The sequence below is a fragment of the Stigmatopora argus genome, chromosome 1 (genome assembly GCF_051989625.1).
Source record: "Stigmatopora argus isolate UIUO_Sarg chromosome 1, RoL_Sarg_1.0, whole genome shotgun sequence".
Taxonomy (NCBI): domain Eukaryota; kingdom Metazoa; phylum Chordata; class Actinopteri; order Syngnathiformes; family Syngnathidae; genus Stigmatopora; species Stigmatopora argus.
In genome coordinates, this window is record NC_135387.1 from 14,039,602 (window position 1) to 14,056,583 (window position 16,982).

At 41.0% G+C, this 16,982-nt stretch overlaps 4 protein-coding genes across 8 annotated transcripts; all 4 read left to right on the forward strand.

Moving 5' to 3' along the window:
* Nucleotides 1-691: 691 nt before the first annotated feature.
* rpl31 (ribosomal protein L31) lies at nucleotides 692-1,952 on the forward strand. Its single transcript, XM_077595562.1, has 5 exons — nucleotides 692-829; nucleotides 1,236-1,339; nucleotides 1,425-1,550; nucleotides 1,687-1,799; nucleotides 1,874-1,952. The coding sequence occupies exons 2-5, from the start codon at nucleotides 1,236-1,238 to the stop codon at nucleotides 1,903-1,905; spliced, it is 375 nt and encodes a 124-aa protein (XP_077451688.1). The 5' UTR covers nucleotides 692-829; the 3' UTR covers nucleotides 1,906-1,952.
* A 1,235-nt stretch (nucleotides 1,953-3,187) lies between these two features.
* On the forward strand, nucleotides 3,188-7,053 carry LOC144085383 (carbohydrate sulfotransferase 10-like). Of its 4 annotated transcripts, none has more exons than XM_077614593.1 (6): nucleotides 3,188-3,313; nucleotides 3,699-3,905; nucleotides 3,977-4,083; nucleotides 4,135-4,360; nucleotides 4,436-4,541; nucleotides 6,012-7,053. In XM_077614593.1, the coding sequence occupies exons 2-6, from the start codon at nucleotides 3,812-3,814 to the stop codon at nucleotides 6,562-6,564; spliced, it is 1,086 nt and encodes a 361-aa protein (XP_077470719.1). In that variant the 5' UTR covers nucleotides 3,188-3,313; nucleotides 3,699-3,811; the 3' UTR covers nucleotides 6,565-7,053. The 4 variants fall into 4 exon arrangements, with proteins under 4 accessions (XP_077470719.1, XP_077470717.1, XP_077470730.1 ...); XM_077614591.1 differs by having other exon boundaries at nucleotides 3,201-3,308; XM_077614604.1 differs by having other exon boundaries at nucleotides 3,202-3,308; nucleotides 3,722-3,905.
* Nucleotides 7,054-8,838: 1,785 nt separating this feature from the next.
* LOC144082991 (carbohydrate sulfotransferase 10-like) lies at nucleotides 8,839-11,605 on the forward strand. Its single transcript, XM_077610516.1, has 5 exons — nucleotides 8,839-9,027; nucleotides 9,095-9,201; nucleotides 9,267-9,492; nucleotides 9,569-9,674; nucleotides 11,037-11,605. Exons 1-5 carry the CDS (start codon nucleotides 8,901-8,903, stop codon nucleotides 11,587-11,589), a joined length of 1,119 nt encoding a protein of 372 aa, XP_077466642.1. The 5' UTR covers nucleotides 8,839-8,900; the 3' UTR covers nucleotides 11,590-11,605.
* Nucleotides 11,606-12,271: 666 nt separating this feature from the next.
* Nucleotides 12,272-15,497, forward strand: LOC144083003 (carbohydrate sulfotransferase 10-like). Of its 2 annotated transcripts, none has more exons than XM_077610521.1 (6): nucleotides 12,272-12,414; nucleotides 12,983-13,074; nucleotides 13,153-13,190; nucleotides 13,726-13,930; nucleotides 14,094-14,199; nucleotides 14,918-15,497. In XM_077610521.1, exons 2-6 carry the CDS (start codon nucleotides 12,984-12,986, stop codon nucleotides 15,462-15,464), a joined length of 987 nt encoding a protein of 328 aa, XP_077466647.1. In that variant the 5' UTR covers nucleotides 12,272-12,414; nucleotide 12,983; the 3' UTR covers nucleotides 15,465-15,497. The 2 variants fall into 2 exon arrangements, with proteins under 2 accessions (XP_077466647.1, XP_077466646.1); XM_077610520.1 differs by having other exon boundaries at nucleotides 12,370-12,414; nucleotides 12,973-13,074.
* Nucleotides 15,498-16,982: the final 1,485 nt, after the last annotated feature.

The following is a 16,982-nucleotide window of genomic DNA, read 5'->3' on the forward strand; positions in this document are numbered from 1 at the left end:
TTCAACTGTGAGGCTGACACGCTATACAAAGATCAAAATTATTACACAAATATACTATTGAAAACGTCAGAAAGCGGTCTGTACTTTATTAGGCTGAATATCGCATGGATACGTATAATATTTTGATGACAGTATATTAACTAGTGGCAGCACGATGGATCAAGTGGTTAGCGCGTCTGCCTCAAAGCACTGGGGTCCTGGGTTCAAATCCAGGTCGGTCCACCTGTGTGGAGTTTTTGTGGGGTTTGTCTGGGTACCCCGGTTTCCTCCCAAAGTCCAAAAACACACAGTCAGCTGGAATAGACTCCAGCACCCCGCGACCCTAGGGAGGTTAAAGTGTTTAAGAATATGAATGAATGTTAAATAGTAACATAACATCATTTTCCAGACACAAGTGACCGTATTCAAAGCTGTTAGAAATGCCACTGATATTTATTGACGCAGGGAACGTGTATATATATATATATATATATATATATATATATATATATATATATATATATGTATATGTATATATGTATGTATATGTATGTATATGTATGTATATGTATGTATATGTATGTATATGTATGTATATGTATGTATATGTATGTATATGTATGTATATGTATGTATATGTATGTATGTATTATTTATTTATTTATTTATTTATTTTCTAACTATGTTTTTTTTTTTTTGTATTTTATGAATGTTTTTGTTCTTTTTTGGGAAACAAAAATACTACACTCGTTTCCTTGCGGACATCTTTGGAAGCCGGACCTGCTTTCTTTACCCACAATGCACGCCTTCCATTCCGTCCTTCCGACTTCCGCCTCAGCAATCTGCGACGGTCAGTGTTTTTCTCACAAAAATCATTGGCACAATCTGTCACCATCCTTTATTCAAAGAACACAAACTATTCGCATTTTGAAAAGCACTGAGTTAACAACTAACATGTGACCATATAGAATTGGGTATAGTTGCGTATAATGGTTAAAATAGCATTTGAAGTGATGAAGCGGACCTGTGGTTTACCCCACTGGTTGGTCGCTAAATGCGAGTTCGTTGTAGTTTTAGATGATAGTTAATGTACACGAGAAGTTAACTAATTAACAATTTGATGTAGTTTTGTCTTTTAGTGTGTTTTTTTGGTGTGTGTATCCTAAAAGCGGCGTTTGTCACCGGATAACACGGTTAGCAATGCTACAAACAACAACGCGGGAACTTGATTCTAATTGTCGTATTATTCCTAATAGATGGCCCCAAACAAAAAGGGTGAAAAGAAGAAAGGTCGTTCTGCCATCAACGAGGTGGTGACCAGAGAGTACACAATCAATGTTCACAAGCGCATCCATGGAGTGTGAGTTCTCCACCAGGATTATTTCTTTTCTCTGTTGGCCATTCTTATCTTTCAGTCCGACTGAATAATCCCACTGTATTTTCAGGGGTTTCAAGAAGAGGGCCCCCCGTGCCATCAAAGAAATCCGCAAATTTGCAGTGAAGGAGATGGGAACTCCAGATGTCCGCATTGACACCCGCCTCAACAAGGCAGTGTGGAGCAAAGGGATCAGGTGTGTCAGTTTGTGGTGTTTTTAAAAGATTTATTTAAACTCTTATGGTGTTGTAAGTCTTGTTTACTGGTTCTATCGGTGCGATTGCCTGCTTCCTTTTAGCATGTTATCTCACCTGTACCATATGTTTGTGCAGGAACGTGCCGTACAGGATACGCGTTCGACTGTCCAGGAAACGTAACGAGGATGAGGATTCCCCCAACAAACTCTACACGCTGGTTACATATGTGCCAGTCACCACATGCAAAGGTGAGGATGAACTTATTATATTCATAGTGCACAGCAACAGGTGATTTGACCTCCACGTTTCTCATCTTTTTTAGGTCTGCAGACAGTCAATGTTGATGAAAACTGAACTTGCATGAGTGGAACAAACAATAAAAGGAATTCTTGATGGCGCTATATCAACTTTGTTTTCTTTGTCTCTTAAATCTACTCAAAACCTCGCATTTGAAAATAAATCAATGTGCTCTTGGATAAAACTCCTGTCAAGATGGTGACCGCCCTCGTGTATAATGCATCCAATCATTTTTATTTATTATTTTATAGTTTTCTTTGTCATAGGGACAAGTCAGCAGTGGCCAATGTTTTGTATGCCTGTCACGTGCTGTTATGATGATGTACACAAAGCTCACATATTTGCAGGGACTTTTTGGTCAAACATGAAGCAGGTGTTATGTAACATCGCATCCATCCATTTTTTTATCATAAAAAATATTTGCCCCTTCATAGACTTATCTATGACTAGGGTTATGCATTTGTGGCTCCACTCACAAACGAGTCAGTCGAAGATGAAGCATGAACTTGTGTCATTGTAATAATCTGAAAATATTAGCAGTATAGAATTATAGTATTTGGCCAATATCCCCAAAGATATTAAAACACAGCCTTTTCAGAAACACTGAAACACATTATGCATGTAAAATATGAGTTTCAAATAGGCCTGTTGTGATAACTAAATTTACATACAGGGACATATTGTCTCATAAATTATGCTATGCAATATTCTTACAAAAAATAATATATCCAATGTAGCAACAATAGATCTTAATAAATCAAACACCCATTTGAATGTAATAAATTTAGTTATTCTTAAATAAAACAGTAAGGCGGATGAGGGGTCAGTGTGTTGGCCTCAGTTCTGGGGTCAAGGATTTGATCACAGTTCGGTCCTCACCGTGTGGGGCTTGCATGGGTTTTCTCAGGGTACTCTGGTTTCCTCCCACATCCCGAAAACATGCATTATAGTCTGGTTGAACACTAAATTGCCCCAAGGTATGAGCATGAATGGTTGTCTATCTCCTTGTGCCCTCCGATTGGCTGGCCACTAATTCAGGGTGTCTCTTGCCTTGTTCCTGTAGTTAGCTGGGATAGGCTCCAGCACCCTCCGTGACCCTTGTGAGGATAAGCAGTTCAGAAAATGAATGAATAATCTATGCAGTTTTGCAATATCTGGGCTCAGATTATTAAACTATATAATACTCACAATTTGATAAAGCCAAGGTACATATTAATAACTTTAGGCACATATTATTAAACCGAAGGGACAAGTTAACTAGGAGAAAAAAAAATTCTACCAGGGTACCAAATAAATCATGTGAGTCAAAATGTATCCCATGAAATGGAGGCTTTTATTTTGAAATGGTCTCGGGCAAATGCTTACCCCGAGAAACCTCCCCAAATAAATAAAATGCAGGGAAGAATGCTGCTGAGATATGATATTATAACTAACTACTGCGCCGCTGGTTACTTAAAACGGTAAGGTGAGTTGGTAAACGGGTTCTTAGGAGTATTCGCTACTGGCTAGGGGCTCGATTTGGCGGCTTGACCCGGTGGTCGGTGCTTTTGAGATGAACAGATAACTCCCATCTTTCGACTCGGAAAAAAAAGCCAAGTGAAGTGTTTAGCCGCTGTCACCACGCCCTGGAAACACAAACACAACTTCTCGTGAAGCACTCACGGAGGACAACTTCATCATGGCCATTGACCTCTACCCACGGATTTTTTTATAGTGGCTCCCCCAAACATCTAATCAACTACTGGGGCTAACAGCTAGGCTAGTCGCTGGTTAGCTGTGGTCATTCATAGGAGATTGAGTCCAATGCAAATTGACTCTTGTTGTGTTTTTTTTTTTTGCATATTGCTTAGGACGTTTCGTCTCATGTGAGTAGGCTAGCGTGGTGCAAGAGTGATTAGCTGTCAACATTGTTGAGGAGGGGGCCGCAGCCGCCCCTCCGCCGCCGCCTGCGGCTGATGCAGCGATGCGGCACCGCTGGTTGTTCCTCGGAGCTTGCGGCTGGGTGCTGCTCATCCTCGGCTTTGTCACGAAGATCATTAGCCAACGAGCCGTCGATGGTGAGTCCAGTCGCGGGTGTGTCCATTTTTGTTGTTGTTGTCTTGAAAAAAGCCCGTCATTCATTTTCCAGAGTATGACGGGAGGTTTGGTGGTCAGAGCTCAACTGTTCCAGGACGCACGGCGAGGAAGTTTCCGCTGCCCACAGCAGAAAAAACTGTTTCCCTGCAACCAGATCAGGTAATCAGCAAAACAAAAGAAAAAAAACACTTATTGAATGGATTCATTCAGTCCCCAGCTGCCCCGACAATGGATGAATGGGACTCAGTTGTTGAGAGGCGACTCCAACTGCTCTCCACCGTATGCAAGAATAGCACCCTCAGGAATTTGACTCATATTCCCATCAGCAAGTTTGTCCTGGACCGCATATTTGTTTGCGACAAGCACAACATCTTGTTTTGCCAGACCCCCAAAGTGGGTAACACACAATGGAAGAAGGTCCTCATCACTCTCAACGGTACGCCAGGCAGGCTTTGAGTCATGCATCTTCAATACTTAGGCTGAAGTTTCGTGTCATCCGTGTTGTTGACAGGAGCCTTTTCCGGTGTCGAGGAAATCCCAGAGAACCTGGTCCACGACCACGAGAAAAACGGCCTGCCTCGCCTCTCGTCGCTGACGCCACAAGAAATTACACACAGGTGACTTACGGTTATGACCCTCATATCGTCCTTGACCTCGGACTAGAGCTGGGCTATATGACAAATATTCTTATCATGATAAAAAATATATATATATATCAGTCTACCGATGATTATCACGATAGCTATCATAACTTTTTTGCTTCGAATTTGAACCTTCAAACCTCTGTGGATTAGTAAATAAAGTTTAGTTATCTCCTTATTCAATTACAAAAGTAACTGTTACCTTACTTTATAAGAAAATAATATAAAATATGATTATTTTAAAAAGTATTTTTGTTGTTCTGTTGTGCAGTAAAGTTTAGGCAACTCCCTCCTTACACTATGAAAAGTAAAGAAAAAAACCTGTAATAACGCCTCTTTATTTTTTTAAATATGCCTTCAAACCAAAAGTTGCTGTGCAATATAAAATAAATAAAATAATCAACATCATCACCATTGGCAAGCGATCTATTTTCAGCCTCAAAAAGAAACAGTAAATTCACCATTTACAAAATAAAATAACAAAGTTGGATGGACTTAATCCATTTTTACCCAAGATAACAAGTTTTAGATTTTTTGCAACATTTTCAGAACATTTACATGGAATGGGGTAAAACCTTGATATCAAGTAAGAAAAAAATTACAGACTGTTCTCAAATGAGGTCAAAGGGTTAAGGACATTTTCAATAAGGCTCCTCTTTGCACAAGTATTTACGAGGATTAAAAAAAGCTAAGAAAATCCAGGGAGAATTCACATGGATCTTTTAGTGGATCAGATCTGTGTTGTCCTGCATCTCACAATTGCTCATTTTGGCCATGTTTTGCGTTCATGCTCCGTGTTAGCCTCTATTTCTAACCTAAAAACATGTTTCCTTATCATTCTCTTCTCCTGAGCGTTGGTCTGGAATTAGCGTTCATCTCACAACGGTGCCCCCATTCTCTGTGGTGGTCGGGTGGTGTAATTGCAGAAGAAAAATTGCGAATTATTATCGAAAGTTTTTATTATTGTTGTTGACAAAAATTATTTCACGATAATTATCGTTATCGTTTTATCGCCCAGCTTTACCTCGGACTATGCAAGTTCTTTTGCATTGTCTGGCTTATTAATAAGTCAAAAACTGGCATAAAAAACAAATGGCAGTGGCAGACATTTTATTAATGCTAGTCCTATTTTACCCAATCAAATGCGAGTGGGAGTTACTCCCTTTTCGACGTCCGGACTACCTATTCTCCTATGCAACTGTGTTTGAGTGTATCAGTGTTTACGCCACGTCGTGTTAATATTTTGTGTTAAAACATGATTTTCTTATTTAAAAGAGATCTAAGAGGTTTCCGATTTGTGTGCTCAAACAGTTTAAGCAACAGTTTTTGAAACGGTCATTTATAACAGGTGTTGTCTATGGCTTTAAAGTGAAATCACATTTTTAAATACCACCGCCGTGATGTTTCCTGATGTTTTAAGTATTCAATGGTTGTTTCCCTCAACAGATTGAGGAGTTACTTCAAGTTTTTTATTGTGAGGGATCCATTCGAGCGCTTGATCTCTGCCTTCAGTGACAAGTTTGTCAAGAATCCCCGCTTCGAGCCTTGGTATCGGCACGACATCGCTCCCGCCATCATTCGCAAGTACCGCCGAAGACATCGTGATGGTGAGCGCACTGCTTCCGGCTTGCACTTTGAGGATTTTGTCCGTTACCTGGGGGACGTCGAGGGCCGGCGCCGTCTGGATCGCCAATTCGGCGGCCACATCATTCACTGGATGACATACGCAGAGTTGTGCGCGCCTTGCGACATCCCTTACGATGTGATTGGCCACCATGAGACGCTTGAACAAGACGCCGGCTACATCCTGAAGAGAGCGGGCATTGAGCACCTGGTGTCCTACCCGGACATTCCTCCAGGCATCACATGTTACAACAAAACCAAGATTGAGCATTACTTCTCAGGAATGAGCAAACGGGACATCAGGCGCCTGTACGCACGCTTCCAGGGGGACTTTGACTTGTTTGGATACCAGAAACCTTACTTTCTACTCAACTGACGTGAATTATTCTGAATTATGGAATCACTTCCCAGTCTTTGGAGCTGACTGTGTGTCTCACAACTGACTTAGTTTGTATCTAACTCGTACTGTGTCAGAAACTAAATCTTTAAGTGCCATCCATGATGATGCATTTCTAGGGGGCCTGCAAGATGTGGCTGTGCTCATCATTTTGCGGTGAATTGAAATTAGTTTGTTACTAGCTACATGTCTAATCCCCTTCAACTGGCCCCGTCAGTCTAAATGGGTTGGACGTCTGTCACCGTCATCCCGTCACAGTCAATGGCATATAGTTAACGATCAGAAAAATTCCCCAAATCTGATTCTTGTCATTGCAATGGCAAAATTGTTTCGGAACAATGTGTGGGTCCCAAAGTCTGAGCGTCGAGATCAGAATGACCTTTTTTGATTCAACGAGATAGTTCTTATCCATTTTGTATACTTGAGGTGAAATGGCTGAAGGCGAATAAAGTAACGAGGAAAAGAGTCTTTTATGGTTTCCTCAGTTCTGATGCTTTCACACTCTGCAACGTTCCATCTTCCTGATGGGGTTTTGTTGAACTCTTAAGAATTTTAGAGTGATGAATTATCATGCAGTGTTGGTGTGGTTTTGTGCAGCAACGTCGACTGGTTGCTCCTATTGGCATTTGTTTCTTTCCGACCTCGTACTTACAACACCACGTGTTCTTTTTTGTCCTGGAGATTTTATTTGATAAAGACATGGAAAATATAAATGGCATCTCAGGTCAGTTCTTAATACTACATCGTTTATTTGCAAGAGAAAAGACAAAGACTTTCGTGGTCTGACTCCATTTAAAGGTCCCCCTCCCGCAGTCCAAAGTGGGCGTTAGTTTTGAATATAAGTGGGTGTGTTTCATTTACCTATTTGGACCTCTAGAGTGTAGTAGTGAGTAGAATGTGTTTTAAGATAAGCGTGGGGTGTGTAACAAATACAACACTTGAATGAAAAAGGAAAAGAACAAATGAGTATTGTGAATGTAATCCGTGTTGTTGACATGAGCCAATTCTGGTCCATGACAATGAGAAAAAACACCTGTTGCTCACGCCCCAGAAATTACACCTGGGTGACTCACTGGGTGTGGTAACATGCACAAAGCATATTAAATAGCAGGCGTAAATTTGAATAATTTTCGACAAGGCATTCATTGATTTGACGGTGTATCGAAGATTTACATGGAAGTAACAAAAACACCAGAGTTTTCTTCATCTTTGATGGATTAGCTGTGAATTCAACTGCGAGGAACAACCGCCTACCTTAGGTTAATTGGTTGGGTCATATTAATTTTTAATTTATAAGTGCGAGAACCTTTCTCCATGACCACGCCAAAAACAGCCTGTCTCGCCTCTCGTCGCTGATACCACAAGAAAATACACACAGGTAACTTAAGGTTATGACCTTCGTCCAGTCTTTGATCTCAGAAACCATCTACATCTAGGTGAGCTACAGAATATCCCAGTAACCAGTCCTAAGAACTGTAATGACGATAACCACTTGTCCATCTTTACCGCCTGTACAGGTTGTATGCTAATGTGGTGATTCTGATTTCGTCATTGAAGCTGTCAAGTAGTTTGAGTGTTCCTGCTTAGCAAATTGTCCCTGACCTGTCTCGTTAGTTGTTGGAAAGGTTTGGATGCATGTGCTTGTATTACTGAGACAAAGGCAGTAATTAAAATTGAAGCCAACCAAAGGTAAGATGATATGCTTTTACCTACCTGAGTTTAACCTGTTTAGTTTGGCTCAATGTGGGTTCTTTGGAATATTCGATACTGGCTCGGGGCTCGGATTGGAGGCTTGACCCGGTCGCTCGGTGCTGTTAAGCAGATGCTCAGATAACTTCCCATCTTTCGACTCGACAAAGCCAAGTGAAGTGTGTGGTCGCTCTCACCACACTCTGGAAATACAAATACCGTAGTCCCTCGACGATCATGTCTTCACTTATTGCGAATTCACTACTTAGCGATTTCCCCCCCGCTATTAAATATTTAAAAATAAAATTAAAATAAAGTTCATAAAAATGTGAAAATCCATGCTGAAACTCGTAATCGGAAGCCATTCTTGCTACTAAGACTCAGCACTGAAGAAAAATGAAAATAAAGTTATAATAGGGGTGACCACACTGCAATCTTTCGATTATTGTAGTCATTTCTGGTCTACATTAACCCGCGATATTTGTAGGACCCCAGAGATGTGAGGTCGACGCACTAACCACTCACTCTGTGTATTTTTTTTCTTTTTACATATTGCTTAGGACGTTTCGTCTCAGGTGAGTAGACTAGCGTGGTGCAAGAGTGATTAGCTGTCAACATTGTTGAGGATGGGCCCTCTGCCGCCAGCGTTTTATACAAAAATGCGGCACCGCTGGTTGTTCCTCGGAGCTTGCTGTTTGGTGCTTCTCAATCTTTATTTGGTCGTAAAGATAATTAGCCACCGAGCCGTCGATGGTGAGTGATACTATATAGCGTGCCAAGTTTTCTTTGTCTTTACAAATGCCTGTCATTCCCTTTTCAGAGTATAAGGAGAGGCTTGGTGTTCAAAGCACGACTGTTCCAGGTAACACATCGAGGAAGCTTCCGCTGCCCACAGCAGAAAAAACAGTCTCACTCCAACCAGACCAGGTAATCAGCAAAACGTAGGAAACAATAAAACATCACGAATCACTTATTGAATGGATTCATTTCAGTCCTCAGCTGCTCCGACAATAGACGAATGGGACTCCGTTAATGATAAGCGACTCCAACTGCTCTCCACCGTATGCAAGAATAGCACCCTCAGAAATTTGACTCATACCCCCATCAACAAGTTTGTCCTGGACCGCATATTTGTTTCTGACAAGCACAACATCTTGTTCTGCCAGACCCCCAAAGTGGGTAACACACAATGGAAGAAGGTCCTCATCACTCTCGACGGTATGGCAGGCAGGCTTTGAGTCATGCACCTGTCAACACTTAGGCTGAAGTTTCGTGTCATCCGTGTTGTTGACAGGAGCCTTTTCCCGTGTCGAGGAAATCCCAGAGAACCTGGTTCACGACGACAAGAAAAACGGCCTGCGTCGCCTCTCGTCGCTGACGCCACAAGAAATTACACACAGGTGACTTACAATTATGACCCTCATATAGTTCTTAACCTCTGACTATGCACCGTGCGTATGTTTTAATGGGGAATCTCGCTTCCTTTTCACTGCACATTAACATTAGTACTTCTGCGCACTCCGTGTTGTAAGGCTGGAGGTAATCGGTTAGGGTGAATCACGGATGTGGGTTTTCGAAGAAGTCGAGATGCAACTGAGGTTGTTGTTGCTTGTGTTTTTTTTTCTTTTAATGCATGGTATGCCAATGAATAGTTTTAGCGTGGGGTAAAAGACGCCGCTATGTTTTGCCTTCTGCTTCACGGCACGCTGAGCTTATTTTTTCTGAAAATAGCGTTTTCAGGAAATACCAGTTTGAAGTGTTATTGATTGTCAAATTGCGGCTCTGTCAAAAAAACAACAACCTGTGAAACTTGACATGGACTTTTTGTTGAAATCCTGCAGACGGTTTAGTCGCAATCGGAGCGGAGCGTATTGGTTTTTATATATTATCGGTTTTCTTTGTTGTTACCATGACCCATGATGTAGAAATTCCGGATTAACACCCTAGACAGCAGATTGCGAACGTGTGTCAAATTTGGAATTTCTTTGGAAACCCGATTTTTTCGATTATCGATTTTTCGGTAGTTGTGGGAAAAATTTCGATACAAAACCTATTCTATGACATCCACAGACGTTCAAAATAACTCTTACATTTTCAGATAAATTGGCTTAGCCGTTTTAGAGTCCATAGGGAACAAACAGACACACACAGACAAAGATGCATTTATTAAAGGGTTGTCATTTTATGTTTGCTTTTGGGGACCGAAGCAGTGAAATTAAACATTTAGTGGCTTGGCCCAAAAGTCCGTGGAGGTCAAATTGGCAGTTCGGTCGTATTTAAAATGGGTTTGGATTTATTTTATTAATTTTCTTTGCTGTTAAGAGACTCATGTTCTTGAAACTCCGGATTAAGACTTATGACAGGATCTTACAAGTGTGTGTCGAATTTGGTGTAAATCGGCCGTTTCAGAGTCCATAGGGATCGAACAGATACACACACACAGACAAAAATGCATTTATATAACTTTTTTAGATTCTGCCAAAAAAGAAATTGCTAATTGAGCTGACACCACCGAAAACCTACATAGACACTAATAAGTGCAACGAGAGCACGGTTAAATTAACAGTTAATTGTCCCTAGGTGTGACATTGAGATCTAGGAAGAGTGTGATTTGTGTGATCAAACAGTTTGAGCAACTGTTTTTGACACGGTCATTTATAACAGGTGTTGTCTGTGGCTTTAAGGTGAAATCACATTTACAAATACAACCGCTGTGATGTTTCCTGATCTTTTAAGTATTCAATGGTTGTTTCCCTCAACAGATTGAGGAGTTACTTCAAGTTTTTTATCGTGAGGGATCCATTCGAGCGCTTGATCTCTGCCTTCAGTGACAAGTTTGTCAAGAATGCCCGCTTCAAGCTTCGGTATGGGCACGACATCGCTCCCGCCATCATTCGCAAGTACCGCCGAAGAGATCGTGACGGTGAGCGCGCTGCTTCCGGCTTGCACTTTGAGGATTTTGTCCGTTACCTGGGGGACATCGAGGGTCGGCGTCATCTGGATCCCCAATTCGGCAAGCCCATCATTCACTGGATGACATACGCAGAGTTGTGCGCGCCTTGCGACATCCCTTACGATGTGATTGGCCACCATGAGACGCTTGAACAAGACGCCGGCTACATCCTGAAGAGAGCGGGCATTGAGCACCTGGTGTCCTACCCGGCCATTCCTCCAGGCATCTCGCGTTACAACAAAACCAAGATTGAGCATTACTTCTCAGGAATTAGCAAACGGGACATCAGGCGCCTGTACGCCCGCTTCCAGGGGGACTTTGACTTGTTTGGATATCAGAAACCTTACTTTTTACTCAACTGATGTGAATTATTCTGAATTACAGAATCACTTCCTAGTCTTTGGAGCTGAATGTGTGTCTCTCAACTGGCTTACCGTATTTTCTCGCATATACTCCGTATTCATCGCTTAAAAAAATGATGACTGTATCAAGGGTACGACTTGTATGCGTACAAATTAGACTTGCACGAAACTGCAAGGTGACAGACGAAACGCCATAACGCAAGACAATGCGGCGGATACGATCATTTATTTCAAAATAGAGTAAAGATAAACCGATTAAAAAAAATTCGCCAGATAATCCAACCCTTGTAGTTGAACTCCAGGATATCACAGTTGACTTGTTCTAAAAGAAGGTACATACACTAGTTACCTGGATTGGCCCCTAAATAGTTGCATGAACTGCAATGAAGACAATTAAAGCCTCCTGAGCTGCAGATTGTTCATGTATGGCAGGGGTGTCAAACCGGTCCTCAAAGGGCCGTAGTGGGTGCAGGTTTTCATTCCAACTCAACAAGACGATACCTTTTGCAAGTGAAATCAGTTAATTAAAGTCAGGTGCTGCTTATTTTAGAAGACAGCTGATTGGTTAAAATGTCAGCACTGGATCGGTTGGAACAAAGACCAGGACCCACCGTGGCCCTCGGCGGAATCGGTTTGACACATGTGATTGTATGCTAATATATAGTGCTTCTGAAATCGTCATCGAGACTGTCAAGTATTTTAGTCTGTCTTCCTGCTTAGCAAGTTGACCCAGGCTCGTTGTCTCATTATTTGTTGGAAATGTTTGTATGCACTTGTGCCTGTGTTACTGAGGCAAATACAACTTAAAATTCAAGCCAGCAGAAGGTAAGATGATCTGCTTTAGATAACTGAGTTTAACCTGGTTAGTTTGGCTCAATGTTTTAGGACAGACTCTTAACGTGTTACTCACCTACCACAAATTGTAAAGTTAACAAAAAATCAGGGATTCAATAGTGTTATACAGTCCCCATGCCAATCTTATCTCGATCAAATGTGTCTAACTTGGTGCGTTCCGACAATCTAAAATGATGAACGTGTTTAATATTTAAAACTATGATGATTGCTCACTTCTCATGAGTTGAGACAATGTCCTAAGTTATGACATGCAAAGGAATGTAACCAAGTGACCTGACTACAAAACAAGTCATTAAAGAAGCATGTTTTACAAATGTTTTTTTTAAAGTTATCTTGTTTAACTTTGTTATTTCTAGCACCAATAATACACTTCGAATATAAGTTGTATTATCCATTAATGAATAATGTTTTTCATATTGCGTAACGTGTGTTACACGTGCTTTGAATTTGATTAGTTAAAATTAGTTTTTTTGTTGTCACCAAGAATGTACTATATTTCCACCATGAATAAATTTTAACCTATCCCAGAAAATTCAAGAATGCGGTTCCTGTGGCGTGTCTTGTCTTGCGGTTGGCTGCTGCTGATCCTCACTGTGTTTGGCAGGTTTCTTAGCCTCAGAAATACAACAGGTGGGTTTTCATTTAAAAGGGGATCTGAATCCACAAATACAAAACAACAACTCTCTACTCTTTTTCTTCTCTCCTTAGATTTTGACTTTATAATCACAGATATTTCACCTTATGAGGTTTGTATGAGCTACCGTGCAGTGGGTTTAGAAGTTAAGACAATTATAGTTAAAATACTATATTTTTGGGGATGTAAAAAAAAAACAACTGAATTTATACATGGGTAGGGCCTTGTGATTGGCTGGCCACCGATTCAGGGTGTCCCCCACCTGGGCTGGGATAGGCTCCAGCAGCCCCCCGTCAAGGCTAAGCGGTACAGAAAATGAATGAATGAATACATGGGTAATATATATTCATATATAATTTTTAAAAATACTTTGATTTGTGTGGATCTTGAAACACAAGCATTATAGGAGCTCCAAAAATTTAAAAAGCACACTCACCAGTCAGTCAATTTATTACGTGTTTCTTGTTTTAGCTAAATTGAGCAGATTTGTCATATTTTACAGGCAAATAAATCTGTAGAAAATGCATTATACTGTAGTTTAACAGTTCACTTTGTTAGAGCCGCAGTAGTAACACCAATAATGTAGCAATTATGTGTAACATCATGATCGACAGAAATGAAAGGCAGTTGTTTTTTACTGCTTTCAGACCATGAAGGGGAATTGGCAATTGGTTATTGATCAAAGGAACCAAATACTCACTACTGCATGCAAGAACAAAAAATATTGGGGTATCACCCATGTCTCCAAGTTGCCCTTGGACCACATCTTTGTCTGCGACCGACACAAGGTGTTGTTCTGCCAGACATCGGAAATGGGTGACAATGAATGGAATAAACTCATCGGTCCAAGTGGTAAGTGGTATATAAAGACACAGTGTGACATGGTTGTGATTGTTATTGGTGTTATTTTTGTCTCAAGAGGACATTTTTCCAATAATAATTTTCACCCGGGTATACTGCCCATCTCACCGCAGTTCGTCTAATTATATTTGTTTCCACATTATGTTGTTGTCAGGGGTCTTTCCCAATGTAAATAGAAACCCAGACAAACCTGTTCATGACCAGGTGAAGGACAACCTGCGCCGGCTCTCATCCCTGACCTCCCAGGAAATAACAGACCGGTAGATAAAAGTGAACTTTCCGATCAATAATACATTAGCACATCTTGTGTGGATTTGCACAAATACCAATAATGAAACCGTATTGCACGCTTCCAATCAAAGTTGAAGGATTCTATTACTAGTTTTATTAAAAACTGCTTGGGACAGGGTGACCCAGTGGGGGAGTACGTTGGCCTCACACCTTTGGGGTTGAGGGTTTGATCCCAGGTGGGTCTTCACTGTGTGGAGTTTGCATGTTCTCCCTGGGCTTGCGTGGTTTTTCTACAGGTACTCTGGAGGGTAGGCTGGTTGAACCTGAGTGTGAGCGTGAATGATTGTCCGTTTCATTGTGCCCTGCGATTGGCTGGCCACCAATTCAGGGTTTCGCCCGTCTGGTGTCTGTAGTAAGCTGGGATAGGCTCCAGCACCCCCCGCCGACCCTTGTGAGAATACAAGCGAATGAATCAATGAATGCTTGGGAAAAGTGGAGTACAGGTTGAATGTGATGATTGGTGAAAGAGCATCCCTGAATCAGCGGCACATTGTTGCCTCTCACTGGCTGGTGGTGGTACTACGACAGACATTTTGTCTACTCTAAGCAGAGTAAGTGGTGATGGTTTTGTATAAGACAATTGCCAATTTGTAATCCTTTTTGTGTGGTGTCACTCACTTTAAAACCTGGATGTTATAGCTGTTAAAGTATTTTCAACAATGTATTCATGTGTGATGTGTTCGACAGATTGGAAAATTATTTCAAGTTTTTGATCGTGAGGGACCCATTGGAACGTCTGATTTCCACATTTGAGGACAAGTTTCTGTTTACCAAACCCTCTGAGTCTTGGTACAAGTACACTATCAGCACTGCCATCATCCGCAAATACCGCAGGGGCTTGCCTTATCTCTCCAATACTGGTTTACTCTTTAATGAATTTGTCCGTTACCTGGGGGACACGGAAGGCCGGCAATCCATAGACTGGTTGGCTGGCCCTCACATCAGTCACTGGGCAACCTACGTGGATTTGTGTGCACCGTGCGACATCCACTACGACTTCGTGAGCCACCTTGAGACGCTGGACCAAGATGTCACCCACATTCTGAGCAGAGCAGGTAATGAGGAGCAGGTGTCCTTTCCAAGCATCTCGCCTAGTAATCCACATCGCAACAAGACCAAGGTGCAGCGTTACTTCTCAGGAACCAGCAAGTGGGAGAACAGAAGGCTATATGCCCGTTATAAGGGGGACTTTGCCATATTTGGATACCCGGTACCTGACTTTCTATTGAACTGACATTAATAAAGAGGACATTCCTATTAGTATATACACACGTCATGGTCATTTGTAATTGTTTGTCATTTCTAAAGGACGATCTACGAAATATTTACTTCATTGTACTTTGAAAATGTGTCTGTAAGGAAGCTATTTTGCACGGATACTTGATTGCAAAACTGTTGATTGAATGGCCGGCAGGGGTGTATACATCTATGAGTAAAAATATTATTTCATTGCGCTGATTCACGCACCATAGTAGAGGTAAGGTAGGGCTTCTACTCCTCTGGTAGTACGTATTCCTAAAATTAATATTCAATGGATTTACTTTTTGAGGATGGCATGGTAGATGAGTGGTTAGACTGTCTGCCTCACAGTTATAAGATCAAGAGTTCAATCTCAGGCTCCAGCCTTCTTTTTGCAGTTTGCATAATTTCCCCGTGCCTGCAAGGTTTTGCTCTAAAGATAAAACACACGTGTAGAAGGCTGACTGAACACTCCAAATTCTCGGTAGCAATAACTGTGTGTGTGTGTGGCTGTGTGTGTGAATGGTGGTTTGTCTCATTGCGCCCTTTGGGTGTACCCAGCCTGCTGCCCTTGGTTAGCTGGGGTAGGCTCCAGCACCTCCGGGACATCCGTGGAGATAGGCGGCATGGAAAATGAATGAATGTTGCATATTGTGACAGTAGCTTGAACTCAGACATAGTGCCAATATTTTATGGTTCATCTTGTTTTTTTCCGTTTTTTTTTAAATCATCCAATAGCCTACATAGAAATTGAGATATAATCCAGACCCACATATTTTTTTTCTAGAGTGACTAATATTTTCTATTATCTATAGTACACGTTAGCATTAGAATGGCAATGGATCACCTACAAATAAACTGTATATTCATATACAAGAGTTAAAAAGGTTTGTTTTCCAATTTTGTTTTTTAAAACCCACGTTAAGATTTAAAAGTATTGGAGTTTCAATTTAGGGTTATCCTTCCAAGACTGTTTTAATACCCGGGTTAGGATTTGAAATTAAGCTTTAACGCTTGGTTAAAGAGTCAAACACACGTGTCAAGATTTCAAAATGTTATTTTGAATTAGGGTTAGGTTTCAAGATAGTTTATAGGTTGAAATTAAGTTTTTAAGTATGTTTAGAGTCCCAGAAAATGATTTCAAACTAAGATTATGGTTTTCAACTAGGATTTCAAATTTAGATTAGTATTCAAAAATCTGGTTTCAAACCAGGGTCAGGGTTTTAAATGAGTGTTAGTTAGAACTCAGGCACGATGCTGGGATTTTACTTTCTGTAAATCATACCCGAGTATACATAGAAATCAGGATATAGTCCAGAACCATTTATATTTCTGTACCGAAATTCATACATTGTATTTTTTAAAGATTTACCATAAGTGGGATTGAATTTAATACTTATGTGATTGTTTACACGTGTCGCACTGTCCTGGCACCTATTTTCTGTATTCATGTGAAAATCTACAAGTGATTGCATGTAATTAGTATGTCCATTTTGACCCCCATTTTAACAAA

Coding starts and splice junctions, on each gene's coding strand:
- rpl31 (XM_077595562.1), top strand. CDS start 1,236: ATGGCCCCAAACAAAAAGGGTGAAAAGAAGAAAGGTCGTTCTGCCATC. Junction 1,551..1,686: donor GTGTGGAGCAAAGGGATCAG/GTGTGTCAGTTT, acceptor ATGTTTGTGCAG/GAACGTGCCGTACAGGATAC. Junction 1,800..1,873: donor GCCAGTCACCACATGCAAAG/GTGAGGATGAAC, acceptor CATCTTTTTTAG/GTCTGCAGACAGTCAATGTT.
- LOC144085383 (XM_077614593.1), top strand. CDS start 3,812: ATGCGGCACCGCTGGTTGTTCCTCGGAGCTTGCGGCTGGGTGCTGCTC. Junction 4,084..4,134: donor TTTCCCTGCAACCAGATCAG/GTAATCAGCAAA, acceptor GGATTCATTCAG/TCCCCAGCTGCCCCGACAAT. Junction 4,542..6,011: donor CCACAAGAAATTACACACAG/GTGACTTACGGT, acceptor TTCCCTCAACAG/ATTGAGGAGTTACTTCAAGT.
- LOC144082991 (XM_077610516.1), top strand. CDS start 8,901: ATGGGCCCTCTGCCGCCAGCGTTTTATACAAAAATGCGGCACCGCTGG. Junction 9,028..9,094: donor TAGCCACCGAGCCGTCGATG/GTGAGTGATACT, acceptor TTCCCTTTTCAG/AGTATAAGGAGAGGCTTGGT. Junction 9,202..9,266: donor TCTCACTCCAACCAGACCAG/GTAATCAGCAAA, acceptor GATTCATTTCAG/TCCTCAGCTGCTCCGACAAT.
- LOC144083003 (XM_077610521.1), top strand. CDS start 12,984: ATGCGGTTCCTGTGGCGTGTCTTGTCTTGCGGTTGGCTGCTGCTGATC. Junction 13,075..13,152: donor TAGCCTCAGAAATACAACAG/GTGGGTTTTCAT, acceptor TTCTCTCCTTAG/ATTTTGACTTTATAATCACA. Junction 13,191..13,725: donor CAGATATTTCACCTTATGAG/GTTTGTATGAGC, acceptor TACTGCTTTCAG/ACCATGAAGGGGAATTGGCA.